Source organism: Diutina rugosa, assembly GCF_008704595.1.
Source record: "Diutina rugosa strain CBS 613 chromosome Unknown scaffold30_size158152, whole genome shotgun sequence".
In the NCBI taxonomy this organism is placed as follows: Eukaryota; Fungi; Ascomycota; class Pichiomycetes; order Serinales; family Debaryomycetaceae; genus Diutina; species Diutina rugosa.
Genome location: NW_022995085.1, coordinates 110,543 through 128,429, shown reverse-complemented (window position 1 = coordinate 128,429; position 17,887 = coordinate 110,543). Strand labels below are relative to the sequence as shown.

Sequence of the window (17,887 nt, the reverse complement as noted above, 5' to 3'; positions counted from 1 at the left end):
TCCACTTATTAGCCTCTTACTCGACTTGCCCTTGCCATCATCTGTCGATCGCATAGCCCGCCGGTGTTTTGCTTTCGCGCCTCTATTGCACCACACCGAGATCATAAGCATACCGGGCTATGTCTGAGGAACAGGGTCAGGTGGACACGTTCCTCAACTCGCTTTCGAAGCTTCTGCAGGACAAGCTTCGAGAGGACCGTCAACGCCAACGCCAACTCGAACGGGAGGTGGCTGAGCTCCGCAGCCGGTCGCAACTGCCGCAAAAGAACCAGCGGCTGGTGAGTGCCGACGACGCTGAATTGGCAGGCAGACCGAGCGAATCCCTCGGATTGCCCCCCAAGCTTGCATTCAATCGTCTGGTACCGGCTCGCAAGCCGCCGGCGTTGGCTGAAGACGACGACAGCAGTGGTGACGACGACGATGACGAACACGCTCCTCCCTTGCCTAAGCGCCGGTCAACGCCGCCGTTGCCTCAACGAAGACGTGATAAGACTCCCCCATTACCCCAAAGAAGACATAATAAGACCCCACCATTATCTGAGAGAAGAAATAACAAGACTCCACCATTACCCGAAAGAAAGCACAATAAGACCCCTCCCTTACCTGAACGGAGACACAACAAGACTCCACCCTTGCCAAAGCGAAAAGACAACCGCACACCGCCGTTACCTCGGCGTAAACCTAGCCTTGGGGTTAGGAACCGCGCTGAGTTACAGGACGTCGACTCCGACGAGGATGCGCCGCCTTTGCCCCGCAGACGGGCACTGATGAATCATGTCGGTGAGTCTACGCGTATCGAAAGCGACGATGAAGGTCCTCCGTTGCCTCGTCGGCCGGATACAGACAAGCGGGTGCCGCCAGCTAAACCTAAACGCAAAACACCCCCGCAAGAAGGGTTCCCCGAGTATGACAACTATGTGATGTCACCCTCCAAAGCTGATAATCACCATCCAGAGGAAGAGAGTAAGTCTCTGGGAATTGGTAATCCGCGGTTTAAGGGTGCCAGTCTTTTGTCACAGTGGCAGCCACCAAAGCAGGCGGTGGGAGAGCCTCCCGCACCCCCCGCGCCTCGCAAACGGCCACCCCAGCAGTTTGTTGATATGGAACGCGAAATCAGCGAGCAAAAGGTCACCGTGGCTCTGGTAGGTAAATCGGTGAGTCGTTCCACTGCTGACGCGACGCTGATACGCAGCTCTTCCGGCAGCATCGTGCTGGGAGACTCAGAAGAAAGCTTGCCTCTCAAACCACCAAAACCATCGTTATCCGATCGTGTTAGTCCAGTGGAAGAAAGGCCCGAGTTAATCTCCTCTGACGAGTCTGAGCAGCACCCACCGCCAATTAAAGCCCCAAAACCCAAGGTGGCAAAGTCCACGAACCCGTTGAAGCTGTGGAAGCCTCCTATTAAGTTAACAGAGGTACCACCGCAACCCGTGGATGACTTTGAGGCTGAAAACTACGACGACAACCGTGGTCGTGCCCCGGAAAAGCCTGCCAGAAAGGGATGGATGAACTCACTTTCTGCTAATTCCAAGACTGAAAGACACACCCAAGTCAACGTACTGCCAACGAGATCGCCATCCAAGCTGAGCTGGATGCTGCTGCTCCAAGCGAACCCCAAGACTGAGCGCCATGTACAGCTGTCGACGTCACCGGTGCGGTCTCCTTCAAAGCTGAGTTGGATGGCCCTGCTTAGCAGCAACAGTGCCACTACCGCTCATCGCCAATCGAGTCAAGCGGCGGTACCCACTTCGCCGGCGAAAATCAGTCGCTCGCCCACTCGTACCGACTGGCTCTCGCTGGCCACTAGCAAGTCGGCCTCGCTGACCACAGCCCATGGTGAAAGCGAGATGACTCGTAGTGTCAGTCGTTCCCCTACTAAGCTGTCATGGATTGATCTGGCCCTTTCACGGGGGACTGATGCCCACCAATACACCGACAATACTAAACCAAACTTTGAGATCAAAAAGCTGGCACGGGCAAAAGACATTGTTGTTGAGGATGACGACAAAAAGGTGCCTGAGTTTTTAAATGCAAAGCTCAAACGATCGCCAGAAAAGCCTACTGTGCCACCCAAGGCCACACCTGAGGAAGTACCAGTGGTGAGCCAATTGCAAAAGCTTAAGGCTACCAAGCCACCCCCGAGAAAGCCTCCCAAGCCATCGGACAATGAAGACGAGGAGTTATTAGCATCGACAATGGAGAAACTCGGTAAGAAGAAGCTTCCTCCCCCTAAAGCAGCGAAACCGTCACCAGCCGACAATGAGCCCGCTATTTTAGCAGAAAAGCTTCGCAGTCTTTCTCCTAGCAAAACCGATACCCCCTCCAAACCTAAGGACAGCAAATACCTCGAAGCCGATGCTGCCGAATTACGACTGCAAATGCTGCGCCTCGGGCGGTCAACTACGACGAAGCAGGCACCCAAACCCGAAGCACAACCAGTGGAGGCGATCGCCACTCTTTCCAAACTCAAAGCAGCGCCGCCAGTCAAACCTAAACCCAAGGAGACTCCTGAGGCTCTTGCCAAGCTTGGTGCTCTCAAGCACCCACAACCGCTTCCTCGAAAGGCTCCTGTCGAAGTTGAAGAACCTGATTTCAAGGCTCAATTGGGTAACATATTGAAGCGAGGGGCTCCACCTTCGGGAGGCCTGAGCGATGGCCGTAAGTCGCCGTCAGACCTTACCCCCGTCAGTGTCATGTCAGCTGTGCTGTTGAACTCGCTGCAGTTGTCAATTGGACTGTCATCATCGTTAAAGCGAAGCGATACCGTTAGCTCGGGAAAACTTCAGCATGCCACCAAACTGAGAGCTAAGGGCCCCAAGCGACGCTTACCCAAACTGTCGACGAGCGAAAGTCTCAACGAGAAGGGGTCAGCTAGAGGCACACCTTTGCGGAAAGTGTCCACTGACTCTAAGCTTGACAAGAAGGCTCCACCGTTACCGGTGAAGAAAAAGCCGACGGTTGAAAGCCGTCAATTCAGCGGTGAAGTGTTCATCTAACTTCACATACAATTCATAGCAAATATACTTAATCACACACATATATCTAAAGTCGTGCTAAACGTGTTAGAACCCATCAATTAAAGATCGATTTACATTGTTATCACTCATCTCAATGTGCTATGATTTGTGGCATTGCGTGTTTTCTGTTTAGCTAAAAAGTTTTTGCGTATGAATCAAATTTATAGCCATTAGTGATCCATGTTCGCGCCCCAATGCTTCGCTACGTCCGGCGATTACTGACGCTGAGGCTTGCCCAGCTCACGCCTGAAGAACTTAAGGCACTTCCCGTGGGTGAAAGGGTATCATTGATTGACGAGCTTAACCATGCTGAACACCCTGAGAAACAGAAGGCGCTCCAAGCCCTCATTCCTGACTTTTCTGTGTTCTTCAAGCTCCCCAAAGAATCAATTAAGCTGCCTGAAGTGCTCCAGCGATTGATTGAAGTTAATCCGGGCCGAGTTGTGACTCCCTGGGAGCTTTACCAATCACACCAAGGCAAGTTCGATGACACTCCCGACCTCAAAGCCGCACTTGTGGCAAAACTTGTGGGGAGCGATGTCATGGAGAACTTGGGGTATTTGCTCCAAGTGATCAAACTGGGTGGACTTAATGCCAATACCGAACAGTTGATCGTGTCTCTGCTTGAACAGCATCAGTTGGTTTCGGTTATCGCTCAACTCATCGCTGATGGCCACCTTTCACCTCAATTCGGCCACGAGTTATTGGAACGGACCAAAGATGAAGAGTTTCTTGCTGTATTTGATGCTGTCTTCACCAAGAACCCCGAAATTTTCAAGGAAAGACAATTATCCGATGCCTTGGACGCGATTGAAAGGGTGGCGTGTGGTGGAGTCTCCGAAGAATACTTGAAGGTGGCTCAGGAGGTGGACTTACAAATTCCCATCGAGTTTATTGGCTTGGGTCAACGCATTGTGGACTACATCGTTGAGAAGGGATTGGATGTGAGCGAGAACCCGGAATCGCTTCTCCTTCGGATGCGTATTATCACCTTCTTTGGGATAACGGTCGACGACATGTCGAAAGCTAATGAACGTTGGCATCGGTACCAGCGGGAAAGCTACGGCCGCGAAATCGTGCAAACGGAGCTCGTCAAGGCTTTCTGCTTCCAAGCGTTCACTAAACAATCTCAACTTGACCTCCAAATTGCTGAGACTTTGGTACCCGCCGACGACCTTTCGGTGCGGATTCTTCAATTTTTGATTGTGGCTAAGCTGGCGTTCAACGCTGAGGACCTGTTGGCGGTGTATAATGACTATATTGGCCAAGTCCTGCGAGAAGCTAACCCAGAAACGCACCGGCTGGCGCTGGGGAAGCTTACTGAACTGTTAGTGTTGGCTCAGCTCTACGACCACGACCGCGAGTTTGCTCACCTTGTCTACGACAAAGCCATTGAGGCGGGCGTGATTTCAGACGAGTACGAAGTGGCTCACATCAAGAAGTTATTCAGAGTTTACGGCGACGCTTTTGACGGAAATGAAAACTGGGCCGAAGCCAAGCCTAAGCTCGCCGAATACGTCAAGAAATATCTCCGTCAATTATAGCATGTAAATAGAAAAAATTTACGACCATTTTGTTGTTGTTTTAAAGCTATGGTTTGACAGCTTCTGAGTTTCTTTGAAGTTTTCCTGCATATAACTTGGCTAGTGGCAGCCGCAGCGCCCCCCACAAATGGCACTACGGCTTACCCCATGAGTCACTGCCACGTGAGCCGTACCTACTGTACTAACCAAAACTAATAGAATGGCACGAAACCGATAATTTCCATAAATACGAGATTGAAATTTTTATAGGCCCTTATTGTTGTCATTTTTAACTAGCTTAACTTTAAATTTCTTTCCCCTGTTCCTCCTTTAGCCCGCTGCCTCGTGTCTGACTCACTCTTATCAATGCGCACCTACTGCTGGAAAACGCGGCAATCGGATAAGAGTCATAGCGGGCATGCGCGCTATATAAGTGCTGCCACTCACAGTGGAAAAAGTGAAAAAAAAAAAACACACACCACTACCGATCATGTCCAATCAATCCAATCCGGTTATTTTGCATCTCAGAGCCGAAACCAAGCCCCTCGAAGCGAGAGCGGCGTTGACCCCGCAAACCACCAAGGCGTTGCTTGACGCCGGGTTCAAGGTGTACGTGGAAGAGCTGTCGCAGCTGACTTTCTCCTCCGACGAATACAAGGCCGTGGGTGCTGAAATTGTCCCTGAAGGCCTGTGGGTCGACGCTCCCACCGACAGAATCATCTACGGTTTGAAGGAGTTGCCAGAAGACAGCTTTCCGTTGAAGCACACCCACATCCAATTCGCCCACTGCTACAAGGACCAGGCCGGGTGGAAGGACGTGTTGCGTCGTTTCCCTGAAGGTAAGGGTACTCTCTACGACCTTGAGTTCCTTGAAAACGACCAAGGCCGCCGGGTGGCCGCTTTCGGCTACTACGCCGGTTTCGCTGGTGCCGCCATTGGGGTATTGGACTGGGCTTTCAAGCAAACCCACAGCGACGACGAAAACTTGGGCGGTGTTACCCCTTACCCTAACGAAGACGAGTTGATTGCTCACGTCAAGAAGGAATTGGCTACCGCGTTGAGGGCCAACGGCGGTGTCTACCCCAAGTGTCTCGTCATTGGTGCTCTCGGCCGTTGTGGCTCGGGAGCCGTCGACTTGTTCAAGAAGGTGGGCATCCCTGATGCCGAAATCCAAAAGTGGGACATGGCCGAAACCGCTAAGGGTGGCCCGTTCAAGGAGATCGTCGACCTGGACATCTTTGTCAACTGCATCTACTTGTCGAAGCCCATCCCTCCCTTCATCGACTTCGACCTGCTCAACACCCCCGACAGAAAGTTGCGCACCATTGTCGACGTCCTGGCCGATACCACCAACCCCCACAACCCCATCCCCGTGTACACTGTTGCCACTGTGTTCAACGACCCCACCGTCCCTGTTGAAACCACCGCCGGCCCCAAGTTGCTGGTGTGCCTGATCGACCACTTGCCGTCGCTCTTGCCCCGGGAAGCCTCGGAGTTCTTTGCTCGCGACTTGTTGCCCCTGTTGTTGGAGCTCCCCAACCGCGAAAACTCGCCGGTATGGGTGCGGGCTAAGGCCTTGTTTGACAAGCACGTGGCGAGATTGTAAATTACCCTGGTGGTGCCCCGCCTTTTTCTTGTATTATAATGATCACGACAACTATGGAAACTATCGGTGGTGCTCGCCGTAGCACACAACGTAGTGCTTATATAACATGACGATCTCCTCCACTTCATCCACGAGTTCTAATCGGTTTATCCGAGCAAGCTCGGCGTTGGAGATCCACAGGAAACCTGTATAGCCACCAACAGTGGCTATATCGTCGACGGCAACCTCAGTCATGCCGCATTTCTCAAGCCATTGACGTCGCAGATCAATGGTGGGATACGCTTCAAACAGCATCAAATTGATGCCTCGAGTAGCGAGATTTTTGGCCATGGTGGCACCAAAGGCATCGCCCAACAGGATGGGCTCGTAGATGATGAAATAGGAATCTTTAGCCGCGGCCATCCAGTACTTAAGAATCAGCTCTGCCTGTTCAGGGCTAACATAACAGAGGACACATTCGGAAATGATCAATGTCGGCAATTCAGAATCGAGATGAGGGTAAGGGATACCGGTAGTCAAGTTACGCAAATCAAACCCCACGAGATGGTACTTGGATGTGTGGATATCGCCTTCAACCGCTTCCCATTCAGCCCGATTATTCACCAGTGTCGGGGTGTATCCCGGGTCAATTCCCACTGCTTTGGCAAGCCGAGGATTAGCTTCAATCGCGAGCTTTTTCACTTTTGTCAGATCAGGGAAGTCAAGCTCGTGGTACACCAAATCAGGGTACTTCTCAAGTAAACCAAACACTCTAGTATCAGATCCTCCTCCTAACAGCACAATTTGTGTTGGTTTGCCCTCATATTGATCAAGAAACCGCTCGATAGCGAGATCGATCGCTTTAGTTCTCAAGTAAGTCCCCCTATTGATAATGGGTAATTTACGTTCAGCGAACGCCAGACGTACCGTTCGTGACGCCAGCATCGACGTGTACCCCCCAGTATAGTGGAGATAGTTCTGGTACAGCGCGATAAGGTCGTCGATGTAAGGGTCAGCAGGGTCAAAGTAGCCATTTTTGTTGGCGCTGTGGCGCAGCGATAGCGCATCCAAGTCGGTCTGCCTGATGATCTTTTCCTGACGGGTATCCATGATCGTGTGACGGTGGTGGTGGCGGGGTAAAAGTCGCCGTTTGTGTCGTTAATAACGGCGGAGTAATTGCCCTGCACACGTTGTTCCAAAAATGGTGCGTGCGGCGCCAGTTTACTCATGGCCCAGTCACGTGATCCACGCCCTCCACGCCCACCAACCCACTATTCGCACCCTTATCAAAACCCATCCGCCGACCATCGTTGCTCCAGCCATGACCAAAGACGAGGCCATTTTCCGTAAGTTTCCCCTCAAACTATCATCATATCCCATCATTATACTAACTGCTAGGCTCGGCGGAGATGTCGCTCGTCCAATTGTACGTGCCCAACGAGATTCTGCGGGAGGTCGTGTACTCAATTGGCCAGCTGGGACTCATGCAGTTCCGTGACCTCAACGCTAAGCTCCTGGACTTCCAGCGTCTGTTTGTCAACGAGTTGCGCCGCCTCGACAATATTGAGCGGGTATACCGTTCGTTCAAGGCTGATTTAGAGCAGAGGGACGTCGAAGTGGCGCCTTACCCTTACGACATCGCTCTTTGCCCGCAAACGGAGATTGAAGAGTACGAGCTGAATGCTAAGTTATTGGAAGACCGTGTGTCTCAATTGCAAGAAGCCCGTAACCGTTTGCTCTCGAACCAGAGGGAATTAACCCAAAAGAGATACTCGGTTCAGGGCGTCAGTCGATTTTTCGAAGCTCAACAGGCACAGTCGTCGGAACAGGCTGACACTAAGTTTATTTCAGGGGTAATTGACCGCACTAAGGTGGGGGCATTGCAACAGATCTTGTGGCGGGCATTGCGGGGCAATGTCTTTATCGAGTCTGAACAGATCCCCATGCCGGTCTACGACCCCGAGCACAAGACCAGTGTCGAACGGGACTTCTTTATCATTTTCTCTCATGGTTCCATCATCCACCAGCGAGTTACTAAGATCTGTGAGTCGTTGGGGGCTAATCTTTATGACGTCGATGCCTCAGTTGAGGGACGTCAGGAACAAGCTAAGGACATTACTCAAAAACTTCAAGACCTCAACTTGGTTTTGAAGCTGTCGGAAGCTGCCTTGACCCTGGAACTCATTGCCATTTCCAAGGATTTGGGCAAATGGTGGGAAGTGATTGCTCGTGAAAAAGCCGTATACGAAGTGATGAACCGTTGTGACTACGACGCCCTGCGGCAAACGCTTGTCGCCGAAGGCTGGGTGCCTACCGACGACATCGATACCTTGGCGTCGCTTGTGAGACAGACTGACGGGCTGATGCCGACGATCGTCAACGTTCTTTCCACCACCACCACCCCTCCCACGTTCCACCGCACCAACAAGTTCACGGCGGCATTCCAACTGATCTGTGACGCCTACGGGATTGCTCTGTACCAGGAAGTGAACCCTGGTCTCCCCACCATCGTCACGTTCCCTTTCATGTTTGCCATTATGTTTGGTGATTTGGGTCACGGGATCCTTTTGTTCATGGTGGCGGCGTTGTTAGTATACTTCGAAAAGCCCATTGGCGCGTCCAAGCGTGACGAAATCTTCGACATGGCTTTCACTGGGCGTTACATCCTTTTGCTCATGGGCGGTTTCTCCATCTACACCGGTTTGATCTACAACGATATCTTCTCTAAGCTGATGACGTTGTTTAAGCTGGGCTGGGAATGGCCCGAAGATTTTGAAATCGGCACTCCCTTAGTGGCTAAGCGCGTGGGCACCTACGTGTTCGGGTTCGACTGGGCTTGGCACGGGGCGGAAAACCAGCTTTTGTTCCTGAACTCATACAAGATGAAGTTGCTGATCTTGATGGGGTACATCCACATGACCTACTCGTACTTCTTCTCGTTAGTCAACGACATCTACTTTGACTGGGGGATCGACATCATCGGCAACTTTATCCCCGGTTTGTTGTTTATGCAGCTGATCTTCGGGTACTTGTCGTTGTGTATTGTATACAAGTGGCTGGTCGACTGGTTCGGCATCGGTAAACAACCTCCCGGGTTGTTGAACATGTTGATCCTGATGTTCTTGTCGCCCGGTACCGTGGCCGAAGAATTGTACCCGCACCAAGCCGGTGTCCAAGTGTTCTTGTTGGCGGTGGCCCTCATCTGTGTGCCGTGGTTGTTGTTGGTGAAGCCCCTCTACGTCAAGAGAAAGATGCTGAAGCAGCAGTACAACCAGGTGCCCCAGGACGAATCTGCTGGTGGCGACGCTGAGGGCGAACACGACGACGAACACAACTTTGGCGATGTTGTCATCCACCAAGTTATCCACACCATCGAGTTCTGTCTTAACTGTGTGTCGCACACCGCTTCCTACCTCCGGTTGTGGGCGTTGTCGTTGGCCCACGCCCAGTTGTCGACGGTGTTGTGGACGATGACCATCGGCGGTGCCTTTGGCATGACGGGCTTTGTCGGGGTGCTCATGACGGTGGTGTTGTTTGCTATGTGGTTTGTGTTGACGGTGGCGGTGTTGGTGTGTATGGAAGGGACGTCGGCTATGTTGCACTCGTTGAGATTGCACTGGGTCGAGTCGATGCTGAAGTACTTCATTGGCGAAGGGTATGCCTACGAGCCGTTCAAGTTCAAGGGCTTGTTGGACGATGTCCTTTGAATTCATTAAAACAGATTTTCATTAAAAAAGATTTTCATCGAAAAAGAGTGATCCACTCATAATAAATATCATTATTCAACCCCTGATTGTAGACCTCGCAAATCTGATTAAGCCAGGCTGGTATGTATGGAACTAGTATGTATCGATGTAACCTTCTGTTGACTCAATACTCCTAAAGAGAGTTGTTCGATCTCGCTGCCATGGCTCATATAAACAAAAAAGGTGGCAATTGCAAATAACTTCCTGAAACATTCGCCAATAGTTATGCAATCGTGGCTACTTGAATGAGTAGATACACAATGACACTACTTCCATGGGTGCGTAATCGTGCAATACAGCCGTTAACCCACACGTACCCAACATAAATCAAGAAAATGAACTAAATCTCAATTTTACCAGCAAAAACACCTTTCAATTAATCATTACAAGTTAGATTTCCTTACATAATCTCGTATGTTTGGTGCGTCCTTATTTAGGCTCATCGGGCCTCATCTCATCGCGGACGCGACTCCATACCCACACATTCATGACTACCATCGCCGTCGTCCTTGACGAGCTCAAAGGGGAACCCACTCTGGTGGTCCCCATTCTCAAATACCTTACTGTGACTAAAGGTAAAGGGTTAGCGCCTGAGGAAACCCGCCATCTCGTCGCCCGCACGCTTAATTTAGCCCGGCTGAATCAGCCTTACTCCAAATGGTGTGGCACCGTGATGATTAAGGCGCTTGCCCTTAACTACGAATTGCTTGCCAGCGATGGTGCTGCCATGCTTGATGTCCTCATCCAAAACCTCCACGCCTGGAACGCTTCCCACGATATTAAGGTGCTTACCGCTACTGTCGATTCCATCAATTTCGTGTGTGACCAGATTAGAGGTAAGGACACGCTTGTGCGTGAGTTGTTGACGCCGCGGCTTGCGCCCAAAGGCGCTCCGCTGATCATTGGCGGCTACCTTGACCAGCTTGAGTACGCGCCCGCGGTGGTGGTGCCGCTGTTGACAAAGATCTTGGTGCACCACCCCACGGTGTTCCGGGCCTACGGGAACAAGTACTACGCGGCGCTCGTGGCGATGGTGGCGTTGCCCAACTTCGACGGGTTCCCTGAGCTGCTCCGCCAGCTGGTGTTTGGCGCCATCGCCACTCTCCCCGTCATTGAGAACGTGTCGCCGGAAGCGCACTGGCGCGCTCGTGTCGGCGCCATCATCGCCGAAATTGTGAGAGTATTGAGAGTCTACGGCGACTTGCTCCACTTTGAAGACGATGGTGATTTGAATAAGCTTCTTCTGGGCCTCGAAGCGGCCCCGGCTGCCGTTGACGGTAAGTCAGTTGACCCCATTTTCGCTGATCTTGCCATTGACTTCAACGCGCCGCTGTCGATCCTTTTACTTAGCACTCGCCTTAAACTGCTTACGGAATTGCTCGGCGCTTACCTCACTCAAGGTCTGAAGTTGACGGTGGAAGTACCCCTTGGTAAAGCCCTCGGCGTCATCGAGGCGATGGTGCTTATTTCGCCCCGCTTCCACAAGTTTAAGTTTGATGTCCGCGACGCCAACATCCAGCACTTGATTACCCTTTCCACCGAGCTTAACCACACCCACGCCATTGCGCTCCTTAAGCGCTTGGTGCCGGTGTACTCGGGTCTGCTTTTGCCTCACTTCTCCAGCATCGTCGCCACATTGGAGACGGTGGTGCCCATCCACAACAAGCGCGTCGACACCGTGGCGGTGGTGAGACGCCAGCGGTTCTTTGGCGACTTGTTGGTGGTGGTCGCCGACTTGTTGGCATTGGCGACGTCGGTGTCTGACCCGTCGTCGCTTCTCCGCTTCCTCGATGTTGCCGTGGCTCTCGTTGAACCTCGGATGGCGCCGTCGCCAGCGCTGACTAATGCCGCTAATCTGGGCGCCAAGGGCGCCGGTAAAAAGGCTAAGCGCCTGAAGAAGGCGCTGCTGGTGCCCCTCGCCGACTTGCTCACCAACGCCAACTTGTTGGTCGACACCATCCCCGAGCCGGTGCTTGCCGCCGCTCGCCGGTTCTTCACCACCGTCGTCACTCTGGTGCCGGCGCTCCCGCCTACTTATCACTACAAGATGATGCGCTACATCATCCTCGAAGCGGTGCATGCAAAGTACTATACTTTACATCGCCAAGTACCGCAGGAGTTGCGCCAGCTTTTGATCGATGCCATTGTTTACCCTGGCTACGAAAAAGTTCTGATCTTACCCATTGTCGCCCTGATCTTGGCCGACGACCCATTGGTGCTGGTGTTTACCCACCCACGTTTACCTCCGTTGCCTAAGTTTATTGATTTACTGGCTCATCAGACCGCTGATTTAGGAGTTGAAGATGAGTCCGACAGCGAAGACGACGAAGAGCTTGGCGCTGCCAAGCGCGATGCCGACGCCGATGCCGACGCGCCGGCGCCTAAAAAGCGCAAGGTCGACGACGTCGCGGTGCCCCAGCCCACCTCGGTGACCCCCGTAGTCGAAGAAGCGGTGGTGGAGACCATCGCGGAACAACCAATTGCCGAACCGGTGGCATTAGTGGAGACGGTGCCGGTGCCGGTGGCGGAGACGGTGCCAGCGGCACCCGCAGCGCCGCTGACTGCGGCATTGGCGTCGGCACCCGCGGCTGACTCCGACGACAGCGACTTTGAGATGCCGCAATTGGACGCTGGCGACTCCGACGACGAATAGTAGCATGTAACTTCTATTATCTAAATGGTAATTAATCGAACAACATTTCACAACAGAGCATCGCCGCGAGACACCCGCAGAACGTCCCACAGCAGCCACAGCCGTCGTCCTTGGGCGGCGCTTGCTGGACGTACACCGGTTGCTATAAACACAAGTTAGTAACGGCGCGATGGCAGAGATCAATTGATTAAGGTTTCACATACCTGTTGCTGACCGTAGTAGCCCTGTTGGGGAGGGGGACCTTGTTGGTAGTACCCGCCTTGAGGGGGACCTTGTTGGTAGTAGCCGCCTTGGGGAGGGCCTTGTTGGTACAGCATAGTCGGCAGTTGGGGAGATGGGGCTGGTTGGAGGGTGTATATACTTCTTCGGCTATGTTGTGACGCGTGGGCAGCGCACGACTTTCCCTGGGCCCAAATTGCTAAATTAGGTTGGAAGGCCGTCAAATTGACGCTGGCGCCACCGGGCCGCGCCCGCCGCCCGAGTGCCGTGATGCGGAGTGGCTAACAATACGAAATGTCTGCCACAGACGACGGACGCGGGGCAGTGTCGCTGCCGACACCGGCTGGTGGGCCGACACCGGCTGGTGTGGAATGGGTGGCCGCGCTTATGGCAGGGTCAGTGTGAAACAAATGACGTCATACAACTGCTGCCAACCTCCCAAATAGTCACCCGTGAGAGACCCCATCTGCTAGGCGCCGACACAGGTAACTCGCTTGTCGTCGATCTCTCCCCACTTATACACGGAGGAGGGGGAGCAAATATCCGTTATGTGGGCCGAGCGCGGCGACTGCCCCCTGGGATAGATCACCATAATTCCGAACTCCGCGCCCGAATCACTGTCGCTTATTGGGTGGTGTCTGTGCGGCGGGTGGCGGGGGGGGGCGATACGAGTGGATCTCTCTACACACCACCGGTGGCACCGCCGGCCGCGTGATAGCGCTGGGTGACCGGTCATACCACCAACACAAATAATTTACAGCTGAATGGTCTAGGACATCTAAGCCTCGAGTACTTCATGAGAATCGAGGCGGGCGATGATTAGTGCCAGCGATTACATAAGCGCTAACGATTTGCCCCTTAAAAAGCCTCAGTGGCATCACTGGGGGGTTATATGGTCGCTGGCGCGCGCAATCTGAGTGATCGCGAAGTGATGGCACTGGTTCTCCCTTAGTGTCTCTCATTTTTTTTCCCTGCTGCCTTGCTTGTGTGCAGGTCGTTATCGCCCCACCCGTCATGCAGGGCGTGAGGCTACCCCTCCCTTAAACCTACAAACCCACACCTCTTGTACCCTCGCCCATACAATATCCAATCATGGTGTCGTTGTCGCTGCACTCGCTGGTGTTTAACGCCCTCAACCACCCTGACCTCGAGCTCCTGCCCCGCCCGCCCACCTCCGCCGACGACCTCAATCTGATCCTCTCCCAACTGAGCGACGATTTGAAGCTGGTGGTGGTGGTGCCGCTGCCCCAGGTGATGGTGTTCGACAGCGACGACGACGACGACGTCCCCGACGTGCCCAAGACGTTCATCATGCCCCAGATGACTGTGGGCGGCCCCCACCGCTACCGCATTGCCATTGTCACCCGAAGTAGCCACGGGCGCCACTTCGTCGACCAGGTGGCGCGCCACGTCGCCCACGCCGACGTCGACATTTGCCACATCGATCTCCGCCACCTGACCAACGCCGCCGACGCTTACGGCGCCGACTTGTTGTTTTTGTTGAACGACGGCCTGGCCGAGTTTGTCGAGTTTATCCGCCAGGTGCGGTGCTCGCCAAAACTCACCATCATCAACATGATGTCCGTCAACTACTTCGTCAATTTATTCGACTTAATCGCGCTGATGAAGCCCTACCAGATGTGGAAGGCGCTGCTGCTTACCCACCCGGAACTCGCGACTAAGCTTCTGCACTTCATCGACACCGAGTACTCGGGACACGGCCACCAATTGGTGGTGGCACTGGCGCCGGCGCTGGTGTACCACCTGCTCATCACCACTTCGCCCCAGGACTACCACCAGTTGGAAGGGCAGTTCAAACGCGACTTGACGTCGCTGACGCTGGCAATCGACCCTTTACAATTACTGGGTAAATTGACCACGGTGCGGTGGCTCTACCACGCCCTCCGCCGTATGTGGGCACTGGAGCTGGAGATGGCGCCGCTGCGGTGGTGGATGGTGGCGTCGTTCACCGTGGGCATTGGCCTCGGCATGGGCTTAGCGCTGGGCGCGGCCCTGGTCGTCGGCTACTACTTGTACCTGTGGCTTTTTGGCACTGAGGCGGTCGCTCCGGTAGCACCGCCCGCTCCCGTAGTGGTGGACGCGGCGCCCCCCACCGCCACCGCCAGCCACTTAAAGCATTTGAGCGCCATCGTCGCCGAGTGGGTCAACAGCGGCTGGGAAAAATTGCTCCAGGTGTTGATGGCCCGGGTATAAACAAAATGAATTATTGATTCATCAAATGTAGAGAACTGTAAACCCTATAACCACTATAGTTGGCGAATGAAGTCCTAAACATTGTACTAGGAATACTGTTCTACAACATCAATGACAGCGAGCTCTTGTCTTGCTTTTCTCCGAAAAAGTCAAATTCCTCACCATTCGCTATAGTCTGATTAAATCTTCCAGTGAGTACTTTACATAAGCACAACGATAACACAGTTTCGGATGAGATTAACCGGATCATTGGCAATCCCAAAATTCGAAACGATGACCACATCGAGGGGTCTTACAACTGATAGCCCAGACCATATCCTATAAACCACGAGTAGACTCCACGTTCACGGTTACTAAGCTCCTCTATAGCTCTGATTTAAATCTCAATCATATCATCTCTCCTCTCTAACCTAAATTCACCGCCACATCTAAACCTTATCATTGCTCGTGTTCTGTCTCAGTTCGATCTCTGCCTCGACTAACATTTTTTCCTCATTCTGCCAAATTCACATGAATTAGGAGGGACAAAATCGCGACCCTTCTCGTCACGTGGGGTGGCCTCGTCTCCTGTGCTTATCACATGAAAATCCAACATTTTCGTCCACTGTACCTCGCTGCCACCCCCTGTGGCTTTGGGTCACCCCTGTCGTCACTCTACATCCTCTAAAATTGCCTCCCTTACAGCTAAACCGCTCCCGTCTCGTTCCTCATTTGGCCTCCGAAGTTGACGTTTTTTTCGGTGCCTGCTTTTACTCGCAGTGCGGCTTATCAGCTAGCATCCCTAACGACGCGTGCACTATAAACCGGCGGGCTTACCCAATGGCCGACGATATCTTAGCACTCGTTGAAAGCACTGTGGCCGAGTTTCGACAGCAGCTCAACGATGTAGTGGAAGCCCAGAACTCTCGCCTCGACGAGCTTCGGCGTCAGATCACTCTGGGGGTCACCAGCCATCAGCCGCCCATCTTGCCCGATGAAATCATGTTGGAGATATTGTCGTATATCGACCAGACGGACTGCGCTCGCTTTTGCCAGGTGCTGAAGCGAGCCAATCGTTTAGGACGAGCAAAATTGTTGCGCCATTTAGTGGTGGATCTGCTGGCGCCACTGATCCTTAGTCCTCGCTACGGAAGCACTCCTTTTTACCAGAATTATACGGTGGTGCGGTTCCAACGGTTCTTGGAATTGACATTACGTCCCAACAGCTACTTACAGCCACTGCTTGTGAAGCTGGTGGTGTTCAATCGAGTGGGACTCCCGCAGAAGTTTTACCGCATGTTCAATGAGAAGTTCACCACTACCGAAGTCATCGTGCAACAAGACGACCCGCTCGTGGCACAGATACCACATGCTGACGCCTACCCAACTCGCCTTCAAGTGTACCCTGACCAATGGCCCCTGGTGGACCAATTCGGCCACTGCTTACAGTACCTCCAAATCAACTGCTTTGGCGTCGATATCCCCGAGATATTGGCTCGACTCGCTCACTTTGACCACTTACACACTCTCTCATTGTACCGGGTGAACTCGCTGGAGACGCTGGTGGCGCCGGGAGCCACGCTTCGTCTCCGCCTGCTTTCGGTGGACGGCGTGATCAATGCTATTCCGTTGGAGGCGATCGACTGGCTGAATTTACGCCACCTTCACTTCGACTACACCGGCGACGACTACGCCAACGCCCTTGCCCGCAAATTGGCTCGTCTCCAAACACTCCTGCTTCAAGATAAGACGGTGAGAGCGTTTCTGGACGATCCGAACGTGATTGATGGCGACGAAGAACGGCTTACGGAAATGAGAAAGGAGTTCTACTACGGGCTTAAGTGTGGCCGTCTGCTTAACATGCTCCGAGTCCATTTCAGACTGAAGCCCTACGACTTGACGCGAGTGTACGATTTGCTCGTCAAGTTTGACGACTGCCTCCAAGTACTTGATATAGACTTTGGACGGTACCTCAATCCGCGTATCTGGGTCGATTTGACGGCGTTGCCGAGCAAAATACACCGCGGGGTGTCCGAGAGTGACCGCGACCAGATCGACGACTTCCACGCCATGTGCTCCTCCGAGGGCGCGTTCCCGCGACTCCGTTACCTCATGGTGTACGGCCACAGTTACTACCAGCTTACAAAGACGTTTGGTTACTACATTAGCAGCAAAGCAATCCCCTAATTTTTCACATGCATTTCTTTCGCGCTGCCATGCAAACCCGATATTACGCACCGTATTGGGGAAAGTTTTAACCCCGCCATCGACAGACGTCCCCCAAAAACGCTATAATTGCCACCACCTCATTCGCCGGGCGTGTCTGGCTTGCCTAAACGAGCCCTGATTCGAAATCTCGGCGGTGGCGGTGATCTAGGCGACCACTGATGATTAATTCCTTTCTGATGACCACGTAATCCAAATATAGCATGATGTAACGACCATAACTTACTAGGCACCACCAGTAGCTAGTAGACGCAATCGTGACGAAAGGTCATGTCGCTGTCGCGTTTGTGGTACGACGTCTCGGCGATGCGGAACCGGAGTAATCGGTCGGGCACCTTCTCACAGGATAAAAACCTTATCACACACAATAGTCCAGTGGTGCATGAACGAGTCACTGTTGCGAGACGATGAAACGGTGGGTGACGGGTAACGCTCACGTAATTGGGCGGCAAACCGTCACCACCACCGCTAATGCTGGTGCTCGTGGCCCCCGTGTCCACGACTCGACGTTGGCTGATTCACGGTGCTCGTCTCTAGATCGTCTAATCAGGGTGCCAAATGTGGGGAAGCCCACGGTATTTTTCCATTCATGGTTGAGTCTGAGCTACTACTGGCCATCGTCGAGTAATTTCGCTGGCACCGTCCCCTCCACCGGACAGCGGGGTTAGCTATCCGGGGAAAAACCGCTGCCATCGCCTCGCAAATCGCAGGGCAAACGCATGATT

General features: G+C 53.1%; 8 protein-coding genes across 8 annotated transcripts; 7 read left to right on the top strand and 1 right to left on the bottom strand. All coding sequences in view use genetic code 12, as the record gives it.

Annotated features, from left to right (window-relative positions):
- Positions 1-119: 119 nt before the first annotated feature.
- DIURU_001113 (uncharacterized protein) lies at positions 120-2,996 on the top strand (the record flags this gene model as incomplete). Its single annotated transcript, XM_034153622.1, has 1 exon — positions 120-2,996. One exon carries the CDS (start codon positions 120-122, stop codon positions 2,994-2,996), a length of 2,877 nt encoding a protein of 958 aa, XP_034014136.1.
- Positions 2,997-3,211: 215 nt separating this feature from the next.
- On the top strand, positions 3,212-4,561 carry DIURU_001112 (uncharacterized protein; the record flags this gene model as incomplete). The annotated part of the gene is made up of 1 exon (XM_034153621.1): positions 3,212-4,561. One exon carries the CDS (start codon positions 3,212-3,214, stop codon positions 4,559-4,561), a length of 1,350 nt encoding a protein of 449 aa, XP_034014135.1.
- A 469-nt stretch (positions 4,562-5,030) lies between these two features.
- On the top strand, positions 5,031-6,146 carry LYS1 (saccharopine dehydrogenase (NAD+, L-lysine-forming); the record flags this gene model as incomplete). Its single annotated transcript, XM_034153620.1, has 1 exon — positions 5,031-6,146. The coding sequence occupies one exon, from the start codon at positions 5,031-5,033 to the stop codon at positions 6,144-6,146; it is 1,116 nt and encodes a 371-aa protein (XP_034014134.1).
- Positions 6,147-6,206: 60 nt separating this feature from the next.
- Positions 6,207-7,235, bottom strand: DIURU_001110 (leucine carboxy methyltransferase; the record flags this gene model as incomplete). The annotated part of the gene is made up of 1 exon (XM_034153619.1): positions 6,207-7,235. The coding sequence occupies one exon, from the start codon at positions 7,233-7,235 to the stop codon at positions 6,207-6,209; it is 1,029 nt and encodes a 342-aa protein (XP_034014133.1).
- A 117-nt stretch (positions 7,236-7,352) lies between these two features.
- On the top strand, positions 7,353-9,832 carry VPH1 (H(+)-transporting V0 sector ATPase subunit a; the record flags this gene model as incomplete). Its single annotated transcript, XM_034153617.1, has 2 exons — positions 7,353-7,365; positions 7,524-9,832. 2 exons carry the CDS (start codon positions 7,353-7,355, stop codon positions 9,830-9,832), a joined length of 2,322 nt encoding a protein of 773 aa, XP_034014132.1.
- Positions 9,833-10,358: 526 nt separating this feature from the next.
- DIURU_001108 (uncharacterized protein) lies at positions 10,359-12,524 on the top strand (the record flags this gene model as incomplete). The annotated part of the gene is made up of 1 exon (XM_034153616.1): positions 10,359-12,524. One exon carries the CDS (start codon positions 10,359-10,361, stop codon positions 12,522-12,524), a length of 2,166 nt encoding a protein of 721 aa, XP_034014131.1.
- A 1,311-nt stretch (positions 12,525-13,835) lies between these two features.
- On the top strand, positions 13,836-14,957 carry DIURU_001107 (uncharacterized protein; the record flags this gene model as incomplete). Its single annotated transcript, XM_034153615.1, has 1 exon — positions 13,836-14,957. The coding sequence occupies one exon, from the start codon at positions 13,836-13,838 to the stop codon at positions 14,955-14,957; it is 1,122 nt and encodes a 373-aa protein (XP_034014130.1).
- An 819-nt stretch (positions 14,958-15,776) lies between these two features.
- DIURU_001106 (F-box protein) lies at positions 15,777-17,123 on the top strand (the record flags this gene model as incomplete). Its single annotated transcript, XM_034153614.1, has 1 exon — positions 15,777-17,123. The coding sequence occupies one exon, from the start codon at positions 15,777-15,779 to the stop codon at positions 17,121-17,123; it is 1,347 nt and encodes a 448-aa protein (XP_034014129.1).
- Between the last annotated feature and the right edge of the window lie 764 nt (positions 17,124-17,887).